Source organism: Aspergillus chevalieri, chromosome 3 (assembly GCF_016861735.1).
Source record: "Aspergillus chevalieri M1 DNA, chromosome 3, nearly complete sequence".
NCBI classification, from domain to species: Eukaryota; Fungi; Ascomycota; class Eurotiomycetes; order Eurotiales; family Aspergillaceae; genus Aspergillus; species Aspergillus chevalieri.
Window position 1 is genome coordinate 2,403,039 of NC_057364.1, and position 15,611 is coordinate 2,418,649.

General features: G+C 51.6%; 6 protein-coding genes across 6 annotated transcripts; 3 read left to right on the forward strand and 3 right to left on the reverse strand.

Moving 5' to 3' along the window:
• Window positions 1-309: 309 nt before the first annotated feature.
• ACHE_30838S (uncharacterized protein) lies at window positions 310-2,073 on the forward strand (the record flags this gene model as incomplete). The annotated part of the gene is made up of 1 exon (XM_043277500.1): window positions 310-2,073. One exon carries the CDS (start codon window positions 310-312, stop codon window positions 2,071-2,073), a length of 1,764 nt encoding a protein of 587 aa, XP_043135373.1.
• Window positions 2,074-2,386: 313 nt separating this feature from the next.
• ACHE_30839S (nucleoporin Nup120/160) lies at window positions 2,387-6,462 on the forward strand (the record flags this gene model as incomplete). Its single annotated transcript, XM_043277501.1, has 3 exons — window positions 2,387-3,026; window positions 3,093-5,237; window positions 5,288-6,462. The coding sequence occupies 3 exons, from the start codon at window positions 2,387-2,389 to the stop codon at window positions 6,460-6,462; spliced, it is 3,960 nt and encodes a 1,319-aa protein (XP_043135374.1).
• A 454-nt stretch (window positions 6,463-6,916) lies between these two features.
• ACHE_30840A (MFS transporter) lies at window positions 6,917-8,728 on the reverse strand (the record flags this gene model as incomplete). The annotated part of the gene is made up of 4 exons (XM_043277502.1): window positions 6,917-8,109; window positions 8,161-8,252; window positions 8,302-8,323; window positions 8,374-8,728. The coding sequence occupies 4 exons, from the start codon at window positions 8,726-8,728 to the stop codon at window positions 6,917-6,919; spliced, it is 1,662 nt and encodes a 553-aa protein (XP_043135375.1).
• A 1,028-nt stretch (window positions 8,729-9,756) lies between these two features.
• On the reverse strand, window positions 9,757-12,191 carry IML2 (TTC39/IML2 family protein; the record flags this gene model as incomplete). The annotated part of the gene is made up of 6 exons (XM_043277503.1): window positions 9,757-10,608; window positions 10,656-11,686; window positions 11,747-11,813; window positions 11,875-11,951; window positions 12,013-12,030; window positions 12,107-12,191. 6 exons carry the CDS (start codon window positions 12,189-12,191, stop codon window positions 9,757-9,759), a joined length of 2,130 nt encoding a protein of 709 aa, XP_043135376.1.
• A 716-nt stretch (window positions 12,192-12,907) lies between these two features.
• Window positions 12,908-13,385, forward strand: ACHE_30842S (proteasome regulatory particle lid subunit SEM1; the record flags this gene model as incomplete). Its single annotated transcript, XM_043277504.1, has 3 exons — window positions 12,908-13,013; window positions 13,136-13,250; window positions 13,352-13,385. The coding sequence occupies 3 exons, from the start codon at window positions 12,908-12,910 to the stop codon at window positions 13,383-13,385; spliced, it is 255 nt and encodes an 84-aa protein (XP_043135377.1).
• Window positions 13,386-13,927: 542 nt separating this feature from the next.
• Window positions 13,928-15,292, reverse strand: pgkA (phosphoglycerate kinase pgkA; the record flags this gene model as incomplete). The annotated part of the gene is made up of 3 exons (XM_043277505.1): window positions 13,928-14,694; window positions 14,747-15,167; window positions 15,227-15,292. 3 exons carry the CDS (start codon window positions 15,290-15,292, stop codon window positions 13,928-13,930), a joined length of 1,254 nt encoding a protein of 417 aa, XP_043135378.1.
• Window positions 15,293-15,611: the final 319 nt, after the last annotated feature.

The window sequence follows — 15,611 nt, forward strand, 5'->3', positions numbered from 1 at the left end:
AAAACGAATAGAAAAATGAATATATACATTTCATGGCCGGTAGAAAGCTATGAAATTGTCCGCGTCCACAATCCCAGGGAGAGATCATCGTTCACGAATTCGAGAGGAATGCCTATTTCTTCACATTTGGCTTGTAACTGTTTCTCGTCTTCTTGCCAAAGGTCATCATAAAACGGTTCCCAAAACCGAATGATGATCCATTGGAGGTGTGGGGCCGCATCTCGCTGTTACTGCCTTTTCTCCATTCAATCAATTGGGCGCTTACCCCGCCGAAAAGCAACCTACATAACTCGGCATACCTCGAGGACCATGTCCCCAAGCACATTCCAAGGAGCCGCCTACGTCCAAGGCAAAGCCTCCGGCCGACTCCTCGCCAGCAACATAGAACTGAGCTTCTGGGGCGGCATAAACCCCCAAACAGGCGAGATAATCGACCGTCATCACACATTGAGCGGGCAATTTCTCCAAGACACTATTCTCGCTATCCCGGGTGGTCGTGGCTCATGTTCTGGTAGCGGGGTTATGTTGGAGCTTCTGCTTAATGATAAGGGGCCAAATGCGATTTTGTTTGAGCGAAGGGAGGATATTTTGACCCTTGGGGTGATGATTGCTGAGGAGGTGTTTGGGAAGTCTATACCGGTTGTGATGCTGGGACCGGAGGGTTTTCGGGAGGTTTTGGGGTTGGATGGCCGTTTCGTACATGTCGTCAATGGTCGGGTTTATAGTGATGAGTCTCTCGTTAATCTGGACAAACATACACTAGAGACCGGTGCCATTCAGTCTCTACCTCTGGCGAGTGATTTAGAGCTCTCAGATATTGACAGAGCCTTCCTCGATGGTGCCTACGGCGAAGCCGCCCGGGTATCAATGCGGATCATCCTCCGGATGGCAGATCTACTAGGAACCAGAAAATTGATGGACATCACCCAAGTCCACGTGGACGGCTGTATCTACACAGGGCCAGGATGTCTCATCTTTGCAGAGAAGCTCAGAGACTGGGGAGGAAAAGTCCGTGTTCCAACCTCCCTCAACTCCATATCCATTGATCAAAAAAGATGGCGTGTCCAAGGAATCGATCCCGTTTTCGGTGAAGCTGCTGAAAGACTGGCAGATACCTACATCAGTATGGGTGCACGCCCGACATTTACTTGCGCTCCTTATCAACTCGAAAGCGCGCCGAAATTTGGTGAGCAGGTGGCTTGGGCTGAGTCTAATGCCGCTGTTTACGCAAATAGTGTACTCGGGGCAAAGACCATGAAGTACCCCGATTTCCTTGACATATCGATTGCTCTGACTGGTAGGGCACCAAAGGGGGGTCCTCATGTTAAAGCCAATCGTCTGGCTTCAGTTATTGTGACGGTTACAGGCGTCCCCGGAGCCGTGAAGATCGATGACTCTTTTTATCCTCTCCTAGGTTACCATGTAGGGGCTATATCCCCCTGTCAGATCCCGGTGGTAGTGGGGATCGAGTCATTCAGCCCATGCAAAGACGATTTAAGAGCTTTTGGGGCTGCATTCGCGACTATGTCGAGCGCTCCGATGTTCCATATCGTTGGTGCCACACCCGAAGCAACTTCACTCGACGCTGTAATAAACGAAAAATTCCATCCACGCTCTATCGAGATAAACCTGAAGCAACTGGCTGAGAGCTGGAATCAGCTCAACAGCGCATCTCATCCTCAACCAGTGGACCTGGTGTCCCTTGGAAACCCCCACTTCTCTCTGACAGAAACCAGAAAGCTCGCTGAACTCTGTCGAGGGCGCGCGAAAGATAAGAACATTGCTATTACAGTTACCTGCGGACGTTCTGCCTACGGCATAGCTTCTCAGGCTGGCCTCGTTGAGGAGCTAGAAGCATTCGGGGTTCAGTTCATCACTGATACCTGTTGGTGTATGATTACTGAGCCGATCATTCCGCCGTCAACGGGCGCTATCATGACGAATTCCGGCAAATATGCACACTATGGACCTGGGTTAACTGGAAGGCCGTTCTACTTTAGGAGTTTGGCTAGATGTGTTGAAGCTGCGTGTGGTGGTTGTATAGCCGATGTTCCGGGTTGGTTGTCGGGTTGAATATTTCGCTATATTCCATAAAAGGACTTCTCGGGGATAATCCGCGTTGTTCTCAAGTCACTGTAGCAATTTTCTCCAGAATATTCATTGCTTGTAGATATTCGAGCATTCACGTGTACATATACTGATGGCGGTGACCGATGCCAAGACTGTAAAATAGCTTCAGCTTTTTCCGCCTTTCTTTGCGCCTTTCAGCGAAGAGAAAAGTCAACACCGCGCCAGAAGCAGCAGCTAACGAGGGTCGACCATGGAGCCCTTGAACTGAATGTGATTCTGGTTTTAAGAAGCTGTTCTGTCGTCAATTCCCACGACCATGGTGAGAATCTACAAAGACACCCGGGTCGATCTGCGGCCGTACTCCTCGACCACCGTCGTCAACATCCCGATCCCAACCCAGGGGAGCGCGCAACGCCGGGCCCGATTCTCGATCTCTGCGTTGACGGATAATGACTTGCCAGTAGCGAAGGACGACGAGGAATTTACAAAACGCCATCTCGCAACCCAGGGATCCGTCTACTTTCGAAAACGCAAGCTCTATCCCCGGTCGTTCCTGTGGAGAGTGATCAACGACAACAGAGTCCTGGAAATCCACTGCGTTGACCTGACCAAGGCCGGAATCGAGCATCACGAATATAATGTCACGCTGCGCTTGGACTTTCAGGAGGAGATCCTCCCATGCGGTGTCGAGTTCGCGGATTTGGAGGAGCATGAGGCGTTGAACGTGTTTGTTATTACGGCGTCGAAGCAGCTGCACACCTTGACTCTGCGGCCTGAGTTCTTCCGCAGGGTGTCTGCGATCGATGATATTGTATCGGAGTGGTGCAAGACGTGTGTTCCGGCACCATTGGCCTTTTCGTATCCCCACCGGCTTCATGCTAGCAGTCCGTTGGAGTTGTTTGTTTCCCTTGATAATGGGTCTCTTCTGCGGTTGACCAGGAGGTCTGGTGATGACGGTATTTATTTCTCTTCCTAAACACAGGCTTCTGATCGGGGTATGGGAACTGATTATGATTTCTTAGGCTCGAACTGGTCTCCTCTTACCTTTGACGAACGAACCTGGGGTTCCTCGATCCGGGGCCTCGTCCGCTGGCATACACCATCGCCGGTTAAATACAGGGGACGCAACCTCGACCAAAACGTCGCCAATGCGATTGCCACTACATCAGACCAGACATACGTGTTTGTCGTCTGTCTGAACCATACATTGAAGATCTGGAACCTTGCCACGAATAGACTTGTCGCTTCGAAGGATCTCTTGAACCGCCAAGTGCAACAGAACGATGCCAATTTCTTATCCCTGAACCCGTCCGAATCGTCATTTATCCGCGTGTTCAACGCAGAGAGAGCATTAGATGGTGAATACCGTTATTTCGTGGCCACATATTCGCCTTTCGAGGATGGACGCTTCAAGTTCTGGGCCGTTAAGGGGGGTCTCACGTCGCAGTTGGTTATTGAGGATCTATACCCGGATGCGCCCCTCAGGCCAATGGACCCAGATACAACAGGGAACATGTTGTTCTGGAGCATTGCCGACTTCCAGGTTAAGCCCGCGGAAGCAGGCAAGGGAATGGAGCTGTGGGTTCTCTGGAAGAACAACAGTTTGTGTCAGCTGTACACCTTGCACTTCAACTTTGACACATTGGAGAGGGACTGGTATACAAATTGGGTCTCGACAGCGATGGAGTCACACAGACAGGAGGCACCACCGGCGTTGGTCTCCTCCGATATCGTTGATCCGACCGAGAAGTGGTTGAAGTACCTCTTTCAGCCCAATAGGTTTACTCCAGAGGTGCTCGAGACTGCTCTGGCCATCTATAACGAGGCTCTCAGACCGCTCGCATCAACGTCTAACAGCTTCAAGAAGAGCGCATCTCTCCCAGAGAGGCTCTGTACCACAATCGCAGGAACAGTGTGTCTCCGGAAATATGCAGATGACCACATGGACTTCACGAGATACCCCACAGATACAGACACCAAATGGCGGCAGTTCTGGCAGACCGCCGAAGACATTAACAGGCGGAGATTCGAGCCTGTCTCTATTGCCTATGACACCTATTCCGAAACCCCATGGCTGCTCCTTGCTGATAGTTGCGCTGTGATACGGGAGTGCAGTTCTACAGAGCTTCTCCTGCACAATGCTGGCGCTGAACTTCGCTCGGAAGGAGCCAAGATCGTGGACCGCTGGTCGCACAGGGACTTGGGATCGGAAGTGGGTGAGCTGTTCGAACAAGCGTCTCACTTGATGAAGGTTGCTTCCGGTTTCCGGAAGAGGTTTCCGGCTGAACTCGAAGCGGCTTGTTGGGGTGCTATTGAGGCGGAGATCTTCACTGAGCCGTCCTCGTCCATCCCAGACAGATTGGACGTCTTCCGGGAACGCTGCGACTTTGGGGAGCGGGTCTCCAATAAGATATTTGATGGCTTGTTCGCTGCTATGAACGAGCATCTCAGTATCGATAATTTGCCGAGTGAGGTCTTTTACGCGATTTTGGACACAATTCCGCTTGGACCTGGGAAGGACTCGGACCTTCTTGCCACACACTTCGGAGTCAGGGCTACGGTGAACGGTGTTCAGGAGATGATTTTGCAAACGCGTCAACTTCTCGTTGACCTACTTGTCCTTGTTGTTTTCTTAGACAGCGAGGTGGACCAGGAGGAGGGATCGACTTTTGATGCAGCTGATTTGTTCTCTAGCATCATTCCTCTGCTCAGAGAATATGAAATGATGCACTGGCTTAGTTCGAATGTCCGGAAGAGCACTGGCAAGCCGGCAAGCGATGCAACTGATGGCTCGGACTCGCCGTTCTCATTGAAGAAGGACACAGGCTTTAACAAGGGCGAGAGGGTGGCCACCATTCTTGAGGATTTGTTCGCTTCTGACATCAAGCCACGTCAAGCGATTGGGCGATCACAGAGTTATACCTTGACGCTTGGAATCCGAGATGTCCTCTCTTGGGTTACGCGTCAAGGAGATGTTGCTTACCCGAATGCGTTGGTCTATATCCAGTGCGACCTCATTGCGAAGAACAACATCGATCTCGCGTGGGATTTTCTACGTTTCCAAGCAACAACCTCTTGGGCGACCTACGTTAAAGGACGGTTGTACGTGGCCATGTCGGAATACGATACTGCGGCTTTGTATTTCCGGAAGGCTGCCTATCTTCTTTGTAAGTTGCCCTCGGTTGTTTTTGGATGAATTTTAGCTAACATTTTGAAGCTTGTGGAAAGCCTCTGGGCAACCTGCATGAGATGTCGTCGACGCTCCTCGACATTGTTTCCGTGGATTGCTTCCACAACGGTCTTCCCAAATACTTCCAGCATGTTCTCTCGATATTCGAGCAAGTGCGGTCATTCTCGCACGTTGCAGATTTTGCCAGTCTTGCATTGCAAACACTAGAGAGCGAGCTCAGCGAGCAAGATCCAGAGTATAACGTCCTACGAACCGATCTCTTGTCCCGCCTCTTCCACGCATCACTAAAAACCTGCCGCTTCGATGAAGCATACTCCGCACTCACCCGATACAAGGACGTCGCATTGCAACGATCTGCCCTCAATTCCCTCATCACAACCGTGCTCGCAGCATCGGGACCAGGAAGCACCGGTCTCAAGCAAATCCTCCACTTCCCCACCTCCCTCGTCCCCAACCTTGCATCCTACGTAGACGAGACACTCGTCTCGCTCGCCAAGAAACAATCCTCCTTCAACTCCTTCCTGGAAACCGAAAACAACAAGTGGACCGACTCCACGCCCGATTTTCAACGAATCCTCCAGGCCTACCGCATCGCACGAGCCGACTACCGCGGCGCAGCCGAGATCGCCTACCGTAACGTCCAACGTCTCCGACAAGCACGCGATAACCCCTCATCCCACCTCGCCCTCGCCAAGGCCAAGGAAGCCGACGACCAGAAGTCCATGGTCGAGGAAGACGACCCAGAGAGCCAAGAAATCCGACACGAACTCCTCTCCCTAATCAACCTCCTCGCCTGCGTCGACAAGAGCGAAGCATACATCCTCGTCGAGCGCGAAGACCTCTCTTCCACCCAGCCCACGGGCCCGGGCAACAGACCCCGCAGCAGACAAACGCAAGCAATCGATGACGACGGCAACGTCTCCATGGACGACATCGACCCGAACTCGCCTACTGTCCGCCGGCCAAGCTCTAACGCAAGCCGTCCCTCTTCTTCTTCCGTTCAGGGTCACGGTTATGCACAGAACCAGAACCAGAACCAGACACCACAGAAACGGGTGATTGTTACGCTGGATCATTTACGGCGCGAGTATCAGGGTGAATTGGATCGGGTTAGTAGGATTGAACGAGGGGATTGGGAGTTTGGGGCGTTGGATGAGGATGAGGAAGATGTTGATGGGGATGAGACGATGGTTATTTCGTAGTTTGATTTTGAGTCGAGATTGCTGGCTTAGAATTTCCCCGGTTTATTAGTTCATTTTCGAGGATTTAAGGAGATTGAGTTCTTCTTTGAGTTGAGGGTAATTGCATGTATTGTATCTCGATGTTTTGGTTTGGAGCAGATGAGCAATCTACAGGGATCTCCTTCTACTAAATATTTTCCAGTCTATTAAAAGTAGAGTATTGAATCTCCAAACCAGTTTTTAGATACAACCATGCTAATGCAAACCCATCATAATATGTGCAGAGCCCTAACCACGCATATGCATATCAATGGTATCACAAACTAGACAATAACATTAACAGTTGACAGTCGGGGTATGTCGCAAACAGAAAGCATAACTTTTTAAACCCATAATATGCACCACGGAATCCCAAATAAAGTATTTTCATCAACCCAAGCAAAATCCTCATCTCATACCAGGAGAAGGAGGAAGGCTAATCATGCCCATAAACCGACGCGCGCGACCACTTCCCCCTCGCCCGAATCCTCTTTCCAAAGATATAGAACAAAAACGGAATCGGAATCAGCGCCACAGCAATAAACCCCAGCACCGAGCCAGCCCATCCAATACCCATGTTATGGAACATAATCTGCGCAAACAACGGAAATGAACCGGCGAACATACTCCGCACAAACGTATTCGCCGCGACTGCAGACGCGGCAAACTTCTGAAACGTATCGATGAGGTAGTTCAGCGCGGCCTGGAAGATAGTGAAGAACCCGAAGCCCATGAGCACGGTCCCGATGACGGGTGCGATCCAATGGATTGACGCCGAATTGCCCGTCCATGCCCAGATGAAGAGACCCGCGGCGAAAAAGACGGAGCCCAGCATCATGGGCGGCAGGCGGGCTTCGGGGACGGGGAAGTTGTTGTTTGCTTTGAAGCGGGCGATGTAGAATTTCTGGTTTGTGAGGTTGATGGCTGCGCCGAAGAGGACGCCGACTAGGATGCCAAGGAAAGGTAGCGCGCCGACAACGGCGTTCCATCCGCGGACTTCTTGGAAGACAATTGGGAACGCCGCGAGGCAGAGGTACAGGATGCCGTAGACGAAGGAGGCGTAGAGGGCGACGAGGAAGCAGATGGGGGTGGCGAGGAGTTGGAAGGGGCGGATGAGGTATTTGTTGGCAAGTTCTTTGTAGGTGACGTCCCATTCCTCGTGGCGGGCGTGCAGGGCCCAGTTTCCCGTGCTGAAGCGCAGGCGGCGCGCTTTGTAGACGAGGAGGGCTGGGGAGTAGGATTCGTCGAGGATGAGGATGTCCAGGGTGAGTGTGAGCATCATTAGGATGCCGGTTAAGTATTCGGTCCAGCGCCAGCCGAGGTAGCTTTGGACGACCGCGCCGCCGACGATTGGGCCAATTACAGGGCCTCCGACGACGGCCATGGCGTAGCCGACGATGGCGGCGCCACGTTGCTCGGCTGTCCAGATGTCGCCCAGGACGCCGCCGGTGTTGGTGACTGGTGCGGAACCGAAGAAGCCTGTGAAGAAGCGGGTGATCATGATCGTTTGAATGTCTTTTGCTGTTGCTGTGCCGAACGAGAAGATCGCGGCGATAAAGTAGGGTATTAAGACTGCCGGTTTGCGGCCGTAGACTTCGGATAGCGGCGCCCATATAAGGGGGCCGATGCCTGAACACGAGTTAGCCAGTGCTTGAACAGGGTGGTTTATAGGTAGCTTACCGAAACCAAACAAGAGCAATGCGGTTCCTAGTAAACCGACTTCTGAGCCAACGCCGTATTGCGCATCAACCTGCGCAGTGCCGGTAGAGAAGCTAGCTAGTCAGTATCCCACGCCTAAAACTCTCGTCTTGAGGAACATACATCGAACTTGCCCAAGTTGCGCCTATTCAGTTGTCAGCTACGGTCAAGGAATCTTCAAAGCAAGATACTCACCCATAGTAGTCAACCCATACAACACCGTCGTAATCGCCTTCTTATGAAACGGCCAATTCAACGGCCGATACGGATCATCGGGTCCATCAAAATCAACAATTACATCAGTCGAGGTCTTCGTATGCGATAATGGGTGATTGAACGGCATCGTCTGGCCGGGATCTCGACTCCGAATCCTCGAAACTACCGATTGCGCGCGACTTTCGAACATGGATAAGCTAGACGCAGTGGTCTGCTTCTCCAAGTTCCCTCCATTTCCAGTGCTATCGCCGTTGGTTGCATGTTGTCTCTCATCGTCAATGGAGGAAATGTCCTCGTCGCTGGATGATCGAGAGGCACGATCGTGCTCTGTCATTGTCTGTAAATTTTCCGAAAGGAAATAGGCTGTCCGGATAACTTTCCGCGGTCAATTTAGATATATCTCATGAGATATCAAAAAGCATATCAAGAAAGATGCTAGCCGTGGTAACAGTATAGTCAAAAAAGTCGTGACCAAGACGTCACTGGAATTCGACCAGGAAAAAAAAAAGTAGGGACCCGGTAGTAGTATATATTGCATCTCCGAACACAAGTGGAGCCGTCCGGCGTTCTCGAAAGCCGTGAATTTTTCAAAACGCCAGACAGACTATCACTGACTGATCGTTTCAAGCTCGCGCTTACTTTGGCGCATTGGATTCGTTCCCCAGTGGCAATGCCGTTTTACCCGGCTCCATAAAACCCCATCGGAGGTCCGAAACCGAGCCTTGAAGCGATGAATCGCTTGCCGGGCCATAGCCAGAGGTGGGTCATCGGGCCTATTCCGTAGGGAGTACTCCATAGGCCCTCTCCATAGGGGTACTTCAGACAGTCGTTAAGCCCGGCATTGACATTTCGTTGGACGCCCTACACCGATAGGAGTCTCTAAGCATCCATTCGACAGGTCAACAGCCAGATGACTCACGGCGCAATGCAGGAAGACAGGAATATCACATCTGGATTCTAGCAGACTATCATATCCTTCGCAGGCCTGTAACGGAACCCTCCGACAACGGATAGGACAAGCTTTTGCCGCGGGTCTTAGCCGAAACCCACCCGTGATTTGAGCGTGGAGCTGCTTTCTTTCGTTGTTTCTTTCTTTGGCAGTCGGCGTTGACACTGCAAGTCCGAGACTCGGTGTAGTAAACCAGGTCCGAGCATGCTGGGATTTGTATACGGAGTTTGCATATCTCCGTGAGTATGCATGACGGTATATTCAATCTTGAACAGTCAATCATCTATCCAACCATTATCCAAAAGCAAAGTAATTCTACAAAATCCTCACTATACATAAATACCAAAACCAATATTCGTGTTTTTCATCCCAATACAACCAAAAGAAAATCATACAAGTACATCAAACATAAATCATGAAGACCCTGCAGTTGCAGCAGGATCATGCGTGCTCTCCCACTTCCGCACAGCTTCCATGGCAGCAGTAACCTTGAGTCCGATCCGAGCATCAAGTTCATAGCTCTCCCATCTTGCCGCTTTCTCCAGATACTCCTTGCACGCAAGGGCCTTTTGCCGCTCGATCTTCTCGTCCGTGGCTGAGGACTTGGTTTCTGTTTTCTCGGGGTCAGAGGTAGGATGCCCATGCTCAGCGATATACGTTGGCCGCTCCATCCATAGATTCGCGGCCATTTCAAAATGCGCCACGGGACAGATCCAGTCGTCTTTGAGATGCCCCTTGAACTGGTTCTTGTCGTGGTTGAGGATGTGCGTTTGCAGAAGGTCCCTGGCTTCATCGTGTTTCCGGAGTGAACGCAGAACCGCAGCGCGGAGGAGTTGCAGAATCGCTTTCTCCTCCAGACCCTCCCGTGCCCATGTCCTATTGGCGTCGCTTTCGGACCACGCCAGGTTGATCAAGGAAGCCTCGAGCTGCTCGCGAGTCATGCGGCTGTGTCCGTTCCAGAAGAAGATCATCTCTTCGACGGGGTCCACACCGACTGCCTCGACGAGCGGGACCTTCCATTCCTTGGCGCGGGCTTCCCATTTGGCGACTTTGCGGCTCACAAACACGTCAAACGGCAACTGGCGTGCCATGAAGCGCTTCTTGCCGGCCAACGGGGGTGCTGCGCGGAAGTATTCCGTGGCTTTCTCGGCGTGCTTGGCTGCTTCGGTGGGATCTTTTTGGAGGGTTTGGCGGTAAAGGGTGAGATGCGATGATCCGACGATGTAGTAATACAAACTTCGAGACCAGGAGTTGAGATCGAAGCACTGCAAAGTCAGCAAGATGTATATTCAGGGGCGTTCAGGACACTTACCTCGAGAAAAGACTGCGCACAGAGCTCGTATTTATGAAGATACATCGCATTCAGACTCCGCTCGAAAACTCGCAGGGCCTCCACCTGCTTCAGGGGACTCTTGTTCTCCCCACACAAAAGCTCTAGTGCCTTTTCAAGGTTCTTGTTAGCACCCTCCATGCGGGATTCTTCAAGAAGCCAAAGCTGGCTGTTCGGGAACCGTTTCCGCATGTCTGCAAGCAAACCCTCGAGTCGTTCTTGCGGGTACCCCTCGACGTCGCCGTCTTCTCCAGGTATGGCGTCTGGCATGATATCGCAGTAACGAACGAACCCGTTGTAGTATCCCAGCACTGCGAAGGCCGCAATGGCACCGATCAAGTTGTGGAACTTGCTCGCCTGCCATAGCATCCGCAATCCTCGTTGCTTATCCCCGTAGAACCCGATGATGCTGAGCAATTTGCTGAATGCCGGCGGCACCATCGAGATCAACAGCAGAAGAATACCGAAACAGAAATTGGCCCCAGAGTGTATGAAGACGTCGATCTGGTTCTTGAAAAGATCGGAATCGGGATCGATGTTGAGCATGTTCGTCGATGCACCTACAGATGCTGCCGAGGCAGCAGCCGAATCGTGGGAAACATCGAGATCGTCCAGTTTGCGTGATAGCGCATCATCCGATGAATGTGACAAAGTGGGATCTGTGTGCGCTTTCCCTATTCCACGGGCTCTGTTCAATGACTCGCTCGACCTGGTTGATGCTGAAGCCTGCCCAGATTGTCTTTCCTGCATAAACTTCTCTTCCATCTTCAGGATCGCATCGAGGGTCAGATACGCCTTTCTCAGCTTGTAGAAACCCTTGACACTCTCCGTGAGACTCTCATTCAAGACACCAACAACAGCACTCATGAGCTGTGCCATTGCCTGACAAAGCGCAAACTCGGTTCCGGGAGCATAGATCTGCGAGTGGTAGCTATTCGGGGCGTGCGCATTGTGCTGAGCTCGATGTTGGTCGTTGGATGCGCTGGTTTCGGCTTCGACGAGTCGTTCGGATGCTGTAAGACATTGTCGTTTAGAGACAGCTTCGATAAGAATGGCAGTCGATATGAACGAACCTTGCCGCATAATCTCCTGCTCAAAACCTAACGTTGCCCGGATAAATGCGACTACACCTTTTCCGAGCTATCCGCGAACAGTGTAAGCGCATCGACCAAATCGTCTTGATTCCCAAGCAACAACCCACATTATGAAAAGACGAAGTCCCCTCGGAAAGACCATCTTCGGCACCATCGACATCATCGTTCATGATCAAGGTCGCAGCTGTTGGGGGCACCATTAGTATGTAACACGACCAGGGTTATGGTTCTAGAACAAGTCATACCTTGCAGCGCATCCTCGACTATTCACATTCAATTATAGTCAGCTGGCAGTTCTTCCCTCACGCAAATCCATTATCATCCCCGGAAAATACTCACGGTCCCTCAATTCAACCAACGAGTCCAGCGACTGCACCTGAGCCGCGGGCTTTTTGCCATAAAACCACGATCCAACCTTGAACATCTTGATCGCGATGATATATAAAGAATGATAGTAAAGAATGCGAGAAGTATAGATAAAAAACGAATATGTTCGGGATGCGAAATGACAATGTTCGAAATTGAAGATCAACTATGGCTCTCGCATGTCAGAACCGCGAGCCGGACACTTCCGGACCCCGATGAAAGAAAACGGACGACGGATTGGGAAGAATGCAGACACTTCCATTAGACACGGCGCAAGGGAAGGAGAGAGGGGCGATGGCAACATAACACTGCTGACGAGAACGACGAGAGCTGAGCAATGCAGAGGTGAGGCGAGGCGAGAAACGAGGCGTGGGAGAGAGATTGAGGCGATGTCGACAGAATGCAGTAATCGATGCGAGCAGAGGTTCTCGCCGGTCGGAGAGCAAAAGAGAGTACGATGAAGTCAGGTTGGCTGTTGAGTCTCAGCGTAGATTGGCATTTTCTTATATGATTATCATTGTATGCATGGTATTCTTGGAGCTGTACGGAGTAGTCGTGCCTGGAGTCTTTCTAGTTGGAGATTAGCGACAGTGGCGCCAAGTCCATCCTGTCATCATCGCCAATCAATCCTCCTTCGACCATCTCAGATTCCTCATACAACAACACCTGCTCTTAATTCCACCTTTTACCTTGAGCTTTAATTAACCAGCTTTCTATCACTCCGCTCTCGACCTCTTCTCTGCCTTAATTCTTTTTACCCTCACCGACCCCACCATGTCGAACACAACACAGGACAAGCCCGAGCTCTCGCAGCAACCGCAGCAACAGAACCCTCCCGTTCTGGAGGAAGACGACGAGTTTGAGGATTTCCCTGTTGAAGGTAGACAATACTTGCCCTTTTATCGCGAAGGAAGCCGCCCTCCAGCTGTCCACCGGCGCCAGCCGCCAACTCAGCTACCTAGCTACTCAAAGACGCAAACGCTAACACAACACCATCCACAGACTGGGACCAAGAAGAAGCCGAAAAAGCCTCCGTAGCAGCAAATGACAACGCACACTTGTGGGAGGAGAGCTGGGATGACGATGATGCCGCCGAGGATTTCTCGAAACAACTACAGTGCGTTCCCCGCCTGTCTGCTATCTACCCACCTACCTACCCACAAGGAATACATAGCATATGCGGATTGAAGCATAAGGCTGATGGATTATTATTTACAGAGAAGAGCTGAAGAAGGTCGAGGCGTCGAGTTAATTGATCGAGAGATGGGATAAGAAACGAATGACAGTCGATATGGGTGCCGCCGGGTCGCAGCGATGCTAGACGTGCCGTGCTGGGATATTGAGTGAGGAGATCGGTCTAAATACGGATAAAAAGGGCTGCATTGGGTGTGCTGTGTGCCCTGCAGAGACTTTTTGTCTGCTGCGATACGGCTACTGTCGCGGCTGTGGCTGGTACGGTACTTTACTATATGCTACGAATCACTATTGATTGTTAATGAATGAACCGTCATCAAGTACATGTATGTGCTGTTGCTCGTCAAATACTCAGGTCTATAATAAGGTGGATATCGTATCAAGCTCAAAGCTTGGGACCCGCTTCTAATGTCACCTTGTATTAGAATCCCATTTCAAATGTCTTAATAGTTTCGTTTAATTAATCTGAATTTTCTTGTACATTACATTCATGAACCATCGTGTCTCCCAAGCTAGAGAGTATATAAGGAAAACTGGTTAAATAGCCAGGTATAGATTTCCAAAAAAAAAAAAAAAAGTCCCTTCTTACAGGGTACTCATTTACTTACTCGACAGGGCAGCAACACCAGGCAGGTCCTTGCCTTCCAGGAGCTCCAACGAAGCACCGCCACCAGTCGAGACGTGGCTCAGCTTCTCCTCAGCACCGTACTTGGCAGCGACGGTGGCAGTGTCACCACCACCGATGATGACGATGGTGCCGGCCTGAGCAGCAGCGACAGCAGCGTCGAGAGTCTTCTTGGTAGCGTTGGCGAAAGGCTCCATCTCGAAGACGCCGGGGGGACCATTCCACAGGATGGTCTTAGCAGAAGCAATGGTCTTCTTGTACAGCTCGACACTCTTCTCGCCAACGTCAAGACCCATGTAGCCGTCGGGGATACCGTCGGCGTCGGTGGCATAGCCGGTCTTAGCGTCGGCGGCGAACTTGTCGGCCGTGACATAGTCGACGGGGAGGACGATCTCGACGTTGTGCTTCTTGGCCTTCTCGGTGATCTCGCCGACGATCTTGCTGCCGGCCTCGTCGAAGAGGGAGTTTCCGATCTTGACGCCTTCAAGGGTCTTCTTGAAGGTGAAGGCCATGGCACCGGTGATGATGAGGCTGTTAACCTTGGGGAGTAGGTTGTCGATCAGCTGGATCTTGTCGGAAACCTTGGCACCACCGAGGATGGCAAGGAAGGGGCGCTGAGGGTTCTCCAAAGCGGTAGCGAAGTAGTCAAGCTCCTTCTTGACCAGGAAACCAGAGGCCTTCTGGGGAAGGTCGACTCCAACCATAGAGCTGTGGGCACGGTGAGCGGTACCGAAAGCGTCGTCTGCAACCATTAGCAATCCCCTAGGCCAAACCAGTCGTAAATGGAAACTTACTGATGTAGACATCACCGAGAGCAGTCAATCCCTTGCGGAACTCAGCGACCTTCTCCTTGTCGGCCTTGACCTTGTTGCCCTGCTCATCCTTCGAGCTACCCTCCTCCTCAGCGTGGAAACGGAGGTTCTCAAGCAGAACGATCTGACCACCGGAGGCCTTGTTGACGGTCTCCTCGGTCTCCTTGCCAACGGAGTCCTCAGCGAAGACAACGCTGCGACCCAGAAGCTTCTCGAGCTCGGGGACAACGGGCTTCAGACTGTACTTGGGGTTGACCTTGCCGTCAGGACGGCCGAGATGGGACATGAGGATGACAGCCTTGGCGCCATTCTCGACGGCATACTTGATGGTGGGGAGGGCACCGACGATACGCTGGTTGTTGGTGATCTTTTTGTCGGCGTCGAGGGGGACATTGAAGTCGACCTAGCATCCATTGTTAGCATTGATCCGTCCTTGGGGATTCTTTCCAGTGGAAAACGTACCCGGATGAGGACGCGCTTGTCCTTGAGGTCAACGTCTGTGATGGCGACCTTGTTGCTGAGAGACATGATGACTATAGCTCGGTTATTAGTACGTACAAGGGAGAATAGAAAGTAACGTGCGATATACCTTTTAGAGAAGTAAATGTGGGAGAAAGGAGAAGAGAGGAATCAGACAGGAATTAATACCCAGGAGTGCTCACGGTGAACCTGATAGAAACAACGTCGGTTCAGCGGCGGGGTCCTCTGTAGCATCGGTGGGGCGTCCGGTGAGAGAGTCGAATGCGGACAATAATAATAGGCATTGCTCTATTGCGTGGGAGGCCTATCGGGCTTATGCGGGACTGACATCAGAGTCCCCTGCCATCCATGACGGAACAGTCCGGGG